Below are 11,023 nucleotides of genomic sequence, written 5' to 3'. Positions count from 1 at the left end.
GGGAGTTTGGAGGGCTGTCCCGCGTCGAGACCAATATCGCGGCGCGCCCACACGGTCGGAAATCAAATCCTTCATCCCAGGGCAATAGCACTGCCCGAATGCGGTTTCGCGACGTATGTAAATCCGGAACACAGAAGGGCCCAAGTCGGTAGCCCCAATTTCGAGGTGAGAAACCCCGGTAGGCGGCTGGATGCCCAAGGCTTTTTCTCCATGGGACAAGCCAGATGAACATGGGCCGCCCGAGACATGTGAATATCCCTGAGCGGCTCGGAAAGGGAACCGACGACGGCCGAGCCGCTGCAACCTGAGTTACTTCCGTTCGGTGGCGGGTTATAGTGTAGACGTACTGCCACCCGTGGTTTTGGCGGTCAAATTGCAAGAGGTGGTACTTGAGGTCTGGTGTTCTGAATAGGATGGCGGCGCAAGTGCAGGACACCCTCCAGCGCAAAGGTGACTTGGTATCCTATATTCATAAGGCGATAAGCACCCTGGTCTCTGTCAAGCAGGTCTGCATAAAAAGGCCCAATGATTAAGCAGATTTCTGATTTGCCCGACTTACACAATCCCGTCAAGACGCACCACAGAGAGAGTGTGTGGGCGTGCATGCTGTAGGATACAAGTCGAGAGTACTCTGATGTGGAGTGACAAGGCTCTCAGCAGGTATTTTGGTGCCCGAGACGGCATGGCGCCGAGTCTGTGCAGCCCTGCCCAACTCCAGGTCTGTGAAATTGGCCCCGCCCTTCTGCTGCATCGCTCCGTTCGAGCCGCCTCGATTTGCAAGCTCGACGCCCCAGCCGGTCCCACCCGCTGCTCATTCTCGGCCCTAACCCCTGCAACCCGCCCACCCACACCTGCCGCAGCTTGGAGCGCGCGACGCAAGACGCAGAACATCAACCGCCGCTTTCGTCGTCACCGCCATTCTGGACCCCCGCAAAGGAAAAGACGACTGGCAAACAATCGACCTTCTGACGCCAACCCCTGGCCGGTCCTGCTCGGATACATCGCAATTAGACAGGCAGCGGACTCGACGAGACGCCGGAGCCGCGTCAAGCGTCGATTTCTCTTCTCGCCCTCTTGTTTCCTCCCCTCGCTCTGGGGAACCCCCGCTATTCGTTCCTTGTAACCAGAGGCCCCGGCCTCTTCGGTACGTTCTCCACACCGTGATAAAAGCCCACCTTGGGTGCCGCTCTTTGGTGCTAACCGCTCGGGAAAGACGGTACGGATAGCGGCTTGCTGTTGCGATTGCTGTGGTATAAGGCATCCAGCCCAGCAATCCGTTGTCGCTCCGGACAACGCACGCCCGCACACGCCCTCGCGTGTCTGGTACAGTCCACATCCACTCACATCGCGGATACTCGCGCGCTCCTGATCGCAGCCGTGTGTCTCGTGAGCTGCTTCGACGGGCCGTTGTTTCTCCCGGCTCATCTTGCAGGCAGCTCGAGAGGAGTGGGAGGGGAAGAGAGGCAAACGACGTATCTTTGGTGCTGCTCGACGGGCATTGGTCCCGCTACTGCGCACGCACGGTGCTAACATCTTCCCGCTCCCCTAGCGTGCGATGCCATTCCACGCTTCATCACCGCTATCGACACATCTCATTCTCACACACTCGCTCACTTCGACAAGCCCTTCTCGCATGGCGACACCGCCAACCCCATCAGCGGCGATGCGGTGGTTGGCCGCCGTCTGAACTGCCTGACAGGGACAGTCTCGCGACCCAAACAGCCTACAATCCGCCTTCTGGCGACTTGTCTGCTGTTTGGGATGCTTGGGAAGCTCTTTAATCTCGGGGCCGGCTCCGGGGCTGGGCCCCTCCCCTCAGCTCAGACCCAGTCGCACAAGCCCATCTCTCTCGAGTCGGTGCAGGAGGACATCCATACGCGAAACCTGCTCTTCCCCGATCCCCAGGATCTGTATGAGCATCGCCTTAACCAGCTCTACCCCCTCTCCAGCGGCTCGTCAACTCCCATCAACTTCCCGACCAACGCCTTCGACTACAATGGCGACATCGAGCTCGACGTGCGCGATGTCCGCATCATCATTATGCAGGACGCCCTGAGCTCCGTCGCAGCATCTCTGCTCTACGACAGCCAGCCTCCGCCGCCCATCCCGACCGCTTCTGTGGATCGCCCTTCCGCCACTGCCGGCTCTTACTCGGTCCAAGAGCCGCGCCGAACCCCTGCTTCCCCAAGGAAGCCCAGTGTTAGTTATGTGCAGCGCCCCATCGTGATCCAGCCTGGCAGCCCCAAGGCTCGACAGGGCGCCTTCGATAGGAGACCATCGGTCCATAGCCGCAATCAGGGCCATGCAGAGAGTGAATCGCAGCGCGCCTGGCGGGAGTACCGCGAGGAGCTGGCCACATTTTCCAGCTGCATATTCGGCAACTCGGAGCTCATGGCGTACAAGGGAACCTCGACCAAAGTCCATGTTGTGCCGTCAGATACCCGACCGTCCGAGGGGAGCTCGACGCTCGGAGACGGCCGTAGCTCGGTCGGCAGATCTAGCATGCGAGCGAGCCGGCTTTCGCAATCCTTCTCTTTGGAAAATCCCCCCGCCTTCACCACCCCTCCTACGCCTGGCGGGGCAAGCCGTCTCCAGGACCGGAAAAAAGTGCTGATAACAAGACTCTTCCCAGTCAACCTGCCGCTTGATGAGGATGTGGCCTCTCATGGTCCCTTCTCCGAGGAAAATACCGGCTACCCCTTCCCCCACACCGTGGACGATATCAAAATCAAAAGGAAGCAGCCTAAACCAAAGAGGACGCCCATGTATGCCGTCGCCCTAATTATCAGCCTACCTCCCTCGCCCTCTCATCCTACACCGGCAGCCACATTACGATCGACCTTCAGGGGTTCCAGCTCTTATACAGAACAAGACTCGTTTCCATCATCTTTCAGTTCTACCCGGCGGTCGGGTTGGACCTTGGTCGGCCAAGGAGGATTCGGGCCTGATGCTTTCGACACAGGTTTTGGTACCGATGTCGAAGATCAGATCGACGCCATCACGCAACACTGGGACATCATCATGCGGACGTTGAGCCACTTGCAGTCCACTGTGGCCGCCACATTATTAACAATGCTCAGGCAGGCTGACCTCGCCTCTCCGGACCCGCTTCCAACCTTGTCCATCCAGATGGGCAGGGGCTCGTCTATATCCGCCCGCCGCAGTGAGGACGGACCGCCAGTCAAAACCCCGAAAGCGAATACAAAACACATCACATTGCTTCCGAACTGCTTGCTCGACAACCGACACATTGGCGCCGAAGTCGATGCCTCGAAGACTAGGATTGTGGCTGGCATCCGAGCCTCTCGCGTGGCTACGGGCCAAAACCGTTGGCCGATCTGGCGGGAGGAGGCTCGGTGGGTGGCCAAGTGGGCTGGTGGAAGGGAACAAGGCTTTTTCTTCTTCAATCTCCTCACAGGGTTCCTCGCAACGCACACCGACTGGCTCCAAGCGTTGAGCCCGCCGTCGTATCGCCGCCGGCACTTTTTCCAGCAGAAGAGTAAAGTGGAAGAAGACTCCTTGGTGCCCGCTCGCACCGTCATTGTGAGCGACAACAAGATAGCGGCTCGGCGCCTGGTATTCCTACTCGCTGCGTTTCTGCCGGCTTCGCAACAGCTCCCCGCCATCAGAGCCCATCGACCAAGCACCCCGGCCTCTCTGGGGACCTTGTCGCAATCGCCCCCTTCGTTCGTCGTCCCCATCCTCAAAGAGGAGTCTCTACGGAGGAAAATAAACCGCCGCACGGGGTCGCGTATGCCGTCGCATTCCCGCAATCTCAGTTTACAATCGCACAATGCGCGTGCGAGTGCCGTCCCTCCTCCACTAGCGCACTTGAGCATGGAGGGTAGACACGAGAGACGAGCCTCGGATGCAACCTCAATTAAGACAAGCCACTTGCCCATTCGCGGGAGTGACGCAATTACGCGAAAAAGCAGCGCTGCCACAACCGCCACCATCACCCCCGAGACCAGCGTTCCGCACTTCTCCACCGCCCATCGAGCCGAGGTGTTTTCCCAAGGCCGTCCCAGCAGCAGCACAAGCGTAGCGGCGGACGATTTGAAGCGTCTCACGAAAGAAGACAGTACGGGATCTCACGCGTCGGGCGAACGCAGACAAAGCTCGAGGTGGAGTGTCATTAGCGGCTTTTGGAGCGTGCGGAGAAGAGATTCGACAGCCAAAGCTCCTGGGCAAAGTGACGGACAGAACGGGGACCCCTCGTCACCTACGAAGTCTCGCCAGCCTCCGGCCACGCTGCCTTCCAAGACCGAATCGGATACCGAAACTCCCGGGAGTTCCGCAGTTGAACAGCCCGGCGATACCCGCAACAGCCCAGCGGCGGAGTCCCGAGATGCCACACCACCACCCCGGACGTCTGCCGATACCCTGGGGCTTTCCGAACAACCACCCATCGTGCGAAAGGCACAGCGGATACCAGACCCATCCGGGGCCTTCGAGTCCCCCGTGAAAACGTCGATCAACATGGATGATGGTGTGATCGACGTGGATGTCCCACTGCCGGACTTTATCACCTCGTTCGAGAGTGCCGTTAGCTCGCCGTCAAGCAGTGGTTATCTATCCGCTCCAGGTTTCGGCACAGGTCTTGATGCCTTTGAACAATCCTACCGCTTCTCCGCCGATGGGGATGCGCCGCTCAATGTGGCTGGCTGGCTGCAGCAGTACCACCCTGACTTTGTGCTGCAGGCCTTGCCTGCCCAGCATGACATCATCGAGCAGGTCAAGGCATCGATGCAAGTCAGCCCATCCCCAACGACGCTTCCCGTCACGCAGCCAGTCGGAGACGCGACGGAGAGGTGGGTGGACGTTTGCTCCACCATCGTGGCCGATACAGCGACGTTCACTATAACCCGCATACGCTACCGTCGCCTAGTCAGGCTTAAGCCGGGCGCTGGGAACCTTGGCCCGGCGACGCCATCACACACGTACAGCCCGGCGCCCCTTACGCCAGCGGGCCACCCACTCTACGAGGTGCAGCTGAAGGAGGAATTCATAGAGGAGCCCATCGTCTGCTTCGATGACGTGCTCGTCGAGGCGGTGGAGAGGGTCATCGCGGCAGGCGGCACAGAAACGGTCAGCAAAGTGAGCTCGGCGAACTCGTCGCGGTCGACCAGCAAGCGCAGGGAGCGGAGCAACAGCATGTCTATTAACGCCGAGGCGCGCCCATCACGCGTGCAAAACGATCAGGGTCTGACCGTAGAACCACAGGAGGTGCCGCGGTCCAAGTGCAAGACGGTGCTGCTCTCGGCGTTGGAGGACATAATCCACGATGTCATTGGGGAGAGGGAGCAGGAGCAGGAGCAGGAGCAGGAACGGAGCCGGGGCCAGGGGCGGGAAGGATATCGACGTGAGCGTGCTGCTGCTGCTTCTGCTGCGAGGGAGAAGGAGAGCCCGCTGCGCGAGGCAGTCCGGAGCTGGATAGAGAGCGTGGATCTCGGTGATTAAAGTGATTGATGATACCCCCAGCCTTTTTATATTCCCAATTTTTTGGTTCTTTTCACGTATTTGGCAGGCCTAATCTGGACAGAGGGAACCAGCTCGTGGTCAATCTTGCATTCAACACCTACCCGCAGATCGCATTCGTTGCGTTAGTTGCCTTGGGTTGTAGAGCATCGTGGTTCATGAGCATGGCGTTGGTTTTGCTGCCTTCATCGTGGCCGTATGTTAGGTCCTTCGTCACAACACATCTACCTACTATATTAGGTCTTCTGCTCTGTGCCTACCTGCCCCGTCCGGGCCAGTTCGCCCATCTACATGGTTAATTACATACTTCCCTCTTCGTTTCGCTTTAGGCATCCTTTTTTCAAAGGGGAATTCTTTTGGCTTGGTATATGTAATGCCGTTCCCGGTTCCATGTTCCCACTTATTAATCCACTCAATAATCTCTCGGTACTCCATGTCAGATGACAGATAGACCGGGTCAGTGGGCTTGCGTTGATGGCACTTCAATAACTTTAGTATTCTAAGAACCTCGGATTGGGGCTCGGGCTGGTGGTACCATAATAAAAGCGTTTTCATTTAGCACTGGCACGGACGAGACCAGGGCAGGAGAGGCAAGGGACAGCGTAGGCGAGCAATACGATGGAAAAAAGTACCGAGTCCAGGCTTACAATGCGGGAAAGATTTATTGATATCGGTACCTGAAGCATTGTTATCATGGCGATGCTAATATATGAACCCACTTGCCGTTGGGGGGGCTTCTAGTAAATACATGAGAGTCCATGATGGTCTAGATCGTTGGCGCCGTCGTCAATCCTCGCAAGAGTCTATCAAAGTTAGTGCTACGTTCAGGGACTTGTGTAGAGTAACCCTGCAATGCGGGTTACCATCACGCTCTCTTTTCCAGTGAACTGCCCCTCGCGCAATTGGCCAGATGCGATACTGATACGGAGCTTCTGGTCCCCTGCGTTGTTTGCTCCCCTCCCCGCGTTTCTGAACCACGGTGAAGGGAAACGGAGAGCTGAGAGAGACGTCGTTCGGCTTACTGCCGTTGACCTCCGCGTCCCCTTTATCCGAAGAGGCGCTTTTAGCCCGGCTTACTGTGAGCGCTGGGCCATGGGACCATGCCGGTCTAACTGCGTGGAGGCCTAGCGCTTGCGCCCTGCAGGTGCCATCCAACGTTCAAACCCTGATCAGCTTTTCCAAAGTCTACGATGGACAACGAGCTCGAGCAGAGGCATCGTGAACGTGTGCGGGTCGCGCCATCCACGACCGCGGCTAAAGACGACGGTTAAAGTCAGCATTCACCAACTCCCGGTGCTAGGGACGGTGGCGCCTGTCTTCATCCTTGGGCGAAGATAATAGGGTTGTGACTGTGACAGCGAGATGCGTGTACCCATGACACATTACATACGTTACGTATTCACTAACCATGCACGAATCCCATAGGCAGGCTTCTGCCCGTAGCGTCGCTTGTTAGAAGCTAAACCGGGCCTCCTAGGTTACTCGGTAAAGAGATGTGAGATGTGGAGGTGCAGCCTTGAAAACTCAATATAAAATAAAGAATAAAAATAGCAAATGACAGAAAAATGGTATGACCCGCTGGTCCTTCCTCGGGTCCCTCTGGGGTCCCTCAACTGAAGAAGTCTATGGTACAGTACTACCACCTTCATAACACTCGTAGGGTCGGCCAGCGAGGTTGTAAATCAGCCGTGCGTAGGCTGAAATAGGAAGGTGATTGGGGGGGATATCTCAGGGTTTTGCGTGATACCTCAGTAATTGTCTGGTTCAGGACCCCATCCGAGCCGAGAGGCTGTCAACGGCGGTAGAGCTTGGCGTAGTTTCTGCCTGGGCGGGAGTTGCAGTAGCATCTCTTGCGAGTGCAAGTCGGCTTGCCGTTCCTACCTAAGGTAGCGGGGGAAGAATTGCTTTACCGTTCTATGCACATGTTTGTATTACCTCATCTGCTGTACGAGTAGGCCAAGTACAGTACAGAGTGTCTTGGAAGGGTCGACATGTTTGGGCACTTTAGTCAGCGTCAAAGACCCGGGGATGGGGGCAGCTTGTGTTGATTAGTTGTTCTCAACCCTCTCCCGGGAGCGTGGTGCTGGAACTGGGTGGCCTTTTATTTGCGAGAAGTGCATGGAACAGACTCGTCCGGTCACCGATTGCTTGACTTGCCGGTTTCGGGACATCTGGTGAGTTTCCCCCAACTCAACCGGTCGACGTCCGCTAGAAGCGGTCGATGCCGCGGGGCCCGTGGACGAATTCGGCCGTAAAGTTGCAGCTGCTCATGTAGGGCCCTCTGCCTGGACGGCTCGAGGTTGTCGAATAGCAAAGATCCGGCAATTTTTATTTTATTTTATTTTATTTTTTGGGCGGGATATGTCTTGCGCTTGCAGCGCAGGACCGGTAGCATTAGATGCGAAGACAGCAGCCTCTCGATCATCTAGTATGGTCTTTGTATGTGCCGGCTTTGTGGGGGGCGCTTTCGTGTCGTTCCTCCGAGAGCGAAGCGGCGGCCAACTGGCCGCGCAACCACGTGGGCCTGACTAACGGCCTGAGATTAGGTAGGATGTCGAGATAGGGAGTGTGGTTCTCTACTGCTAGAACCTGACTGATGACATGACGGGCGGAGTCTGACGGCCCGAACCTGGCACCCTCCGAACTCCTAATGCCATGGCGCGTCGGCGCCGACGGCCTGGAAGTTGAAATTGCGGAAGGTTCCGGCCGCTCTGGGGTGGTGGCCAATTGATGATGATTTATTAAGGGGCCCAATCACCTAAAAAGTTTATATTACAGTGCATACTGCTTCCTGAGGAAGCCTGGGACAGCGCGGCGCAACGTACTTACTAAGGCACCCTACGTATACTCCATCAGGGCAGCCGGGCCAGCTGGGCTGTTGCCTGAAACTCGACGATCGCATTCGCATAATCTAGTGCGAAACACCGCAATCTTGATCTGAAAGGATCGTGTGCCCCGCAAGAGTGCCTTTGTTCTGGGGAACACAAAGGCCCCTACTACTAAATTGGTCACAGGCGTCTGGACATGTGCGCCGTTTGCGCCGGCGATCGCTGGTTGGCTGTTGTGCAGTGGTTTGCGGCGGCGTTGTCCCCTCCTCCGATCGACGCTGCGGCGTAATCCAGGGGAAAAGGAGACGTAGTGTGACGGCTGGCTGTGCGCTTCTCCCCGCCGCGCTTCTTGAGCCCGGCGCTGCCCTGCCGGGACGGCTTTACCCCTGCATCTCGTTCGCCCTGCAGCATCCCCACTCTTCCCGCAACGAGATTGGACCGAAAAGGGACAACACGTTCCCATCGTCGCATTCTCAGCCAGCCAATTCCCTCAGGCCGGTGCCCGCTCTGACCGCACGCCTGCTCGCGAGAGTTCTTTTGGCTCTGTGACGGGACCGCCTTTTGTTTCTGTTTGTTCGCCAAGTCTTATTTAGGGGCCGGGGTATTGGCCCTCGTCCCGATCGGTCCGGGTAAATTAATGCCACCAAACTGCCAAACGCCGTCTTCCTTCGCCCGATCTCAGCCATGCGGAACAAGGCACAGCACCTCCCGCTTCCTGATTGCTTGCAAGGGATCTCTTGACTGTTTTTCCATCAACCGATGGCCGCCGCTAGCTCGGCGGTCCCGCTGACTACTGCGCCCCCGGCTGATGGCAGCTAGGCGGGTGGATGGGAATAACTGGCCCTCGTCGGATCTGAAGAAGCCTTTAAGGCGCCTAGCCGGCATTGTGCCCGTTGTCCACGTTGGCAGGTCCTGTGCTGTGTGCAACGATCGACACTGGGTGCTCCTTCATTATAAGAGCGCTCTGCCGCCTTTGCTGAGGGGTTTGAAACCTGGGTGATGTTTACGTCCTGACCTTTCTTTTCCAAACGCCCAACAAACTTCGCCACAGTCCTCGGACCTGGAGTTTGCCCACACTCAAAAACTTACACCCCGGACCTAGACGAATATCTGGTTCTGCTGCACTGACCCGCGCCAAGCTGTTGCTACACACCACACCATGCGGACATCCTACAGCATCGCTGCTGCGCTCTCGACAGGCTTCGGCCTGGTGAGCGCCGCATGCTCTGCATCGCCTTTCCTCTTTGTGACGACGTACCCTACAGGCGAGGGATCGGTAGGCAAAGTCACGACGTTCGAGCTGGGCGAATCGGGTCTGGAATCCGTCGCCGCTTCCGACGACTGCGGTCCTTACCCGTCGTGGTTGACCCAAGCTGGCGACATCCTCTACTGCGTTGACGAGGCTTGGCCAAGCCCGAACGGTTCCCTCACTTCGCTCAAGGTTGGCGCGGATGGCCTGGTGACCAAACTGAGCTCGCTCCCGACGTTTGGTGGCCCGGTCAGCAGCATCGTGTACGGCGACGGCGGTCACGGATTGGCCGTGGCTGATTAGTGAGTACCCCCAAATCTCCAATTCCTCGAATCGGGGCCGTCGCAGAGATTTTTATTGGAATCGCCAAACACGTGGGCGTGCCTTGGCGACGGCAAGGGGGAACAGCACACGCCTTGCCCAACAGGGTGCGGGTGCTGCGAAACGACTGGAAGCGACATCAGGACTTTGAACCACTGCTAACATCCGCCGCCTATAGCGCAGGGGCTGGTATCAACACCTTCAACATTGCCGACCCCGCGGCAATCACGCCCCTGCAGGCTGACCTCTTCCCCGCCCCGGCCGACAACCGCTCCAACCCCCAGGAGCAAGCTCGCCCCCACCAGGCCGTTCTCGATCCCACTGGCGAGTTCCTCGTCTTCCCCGATCTGGGCGCTGATCTCCTCCGCGTCTTCAAAGTGGACAAGGAGACTCTGCAGTACACCGAATCGGTGCGTATTTCTAAGAGGAGCCCTGTTGCCACCAAGCGGATTGCTAACTGAGCCTTCCCAGACTTCAGTCGAGTTTGACCGCGGAACTGGCCCCAGGCACGCCGCTTTCTTCACCAGCGACTCTAAGACGTTCCTGTACGTCATCAACGAACTGCAGAACAGTGTCACCGGCTTCGCCGTCACCTACAACGAGGACGAGACCCTCGGGTTCGACCAGGTCTACAACGCCACCACACACGGCGGTACCGACCCTGTGCCGGAGGGTACCTCTGCGGCCGAGATCACCGTTGCTGTAAGTCGAGTCTCTGGGACCCCTTTCACAAACCCCACTCACCTGCTAACTATCATACAAACAAAACAGCCCGGTAGCAATTTCATCACCCTCTCCTCCCGCTTCGAGCGCAACTTGGAATTCACGGTCGCCAACGGCACCACTGTCCCTTCGGACCCGCTCATCACCTTCTCCATTGACCCCGAGACAGGTGTCCTGACGCACGTCCAGACGGCACCCGCGGGCGGCATCAACCCCCGCCACTTCTCCTTCAACAAGGACGGCACCCGCGTTGCTGTTGGTCTACAGTCCGACGGTCGCGTCGTCATCTTTGAGCGCGACACGGCGACGGGCAAGATCGGCAACGCTGTTGCCGAGGCGGATATCCCTGGCCAGCCCAACTTTGTCTTGTTCAAGGAGTAAAAAAAAAAAAAAAGAAAAAGAAAAAAAAAAAACACTATCCCTT

General features: G+C 57.6%; 2 protein-coding genes across 2 annotated transcripts; both read left to right on the top strand.

The window, feature by feature from the left end:
- Window positions 1-1,761: 1,761 nt before the first annotated feature.
- On the top strand, window positions 1,762-5,460 carry MFIFM68171_09201 (Folliculin-interacting protein N-terminal domain-containing protein; the record flags this gene model as incomplete). The annotated part of the gene is made up of 1 exon (XM_071064620.1): window positions 1,762-5,460. The coding sequence occupies one exon, from the start codon at window positions 1,762-1,764 to the stop codon at window positions 5,458-5,460; it is 3,699 nt and encodes a 1,232-aa protein (XP_070920721.1).
- A 4,005-nt stretch (window positions 5,461-9,465) lies between these two features.
- On the top strand, window positions 9,466-10,980 carry MFIFM68171_09200 (Extracellular aldonolactonase; the record flags this gene model as incomplete). Its single annotated transcript, XM_071064619.1, has 4 exons — window positions 9,466-9,857; window positions 10,055-10,286; window positions 10,348-10,578; window positions 10,648-10,980. 4 exons carry the CDS (start codon window positions 9,466-9,468, stop codon window positions 10,978-10,980), a joined length of 1,188 nt encoding a protein of 395 aa, XP_070920720.1.
- Window positions 10,981-11,023: the final 43 nt, after the last annotated feature.

Source organism: Madurella fahalii, assembly GCF_045866475.1.
Source record: "Madurella fahalii IFM 68171 DNA, scaffold_5, whole genome shotgun sequence".
Lineage (NCBI taxonomy): Eukaryota > Fungi > Ascomycota > Sordariomycetes > Sordariales > Madurella > Madurella fahalii.
Note: the sequence above shows the minus strand (reverse complement) of the source record. Positions and strands in the feature narration are given on the sequence as shown.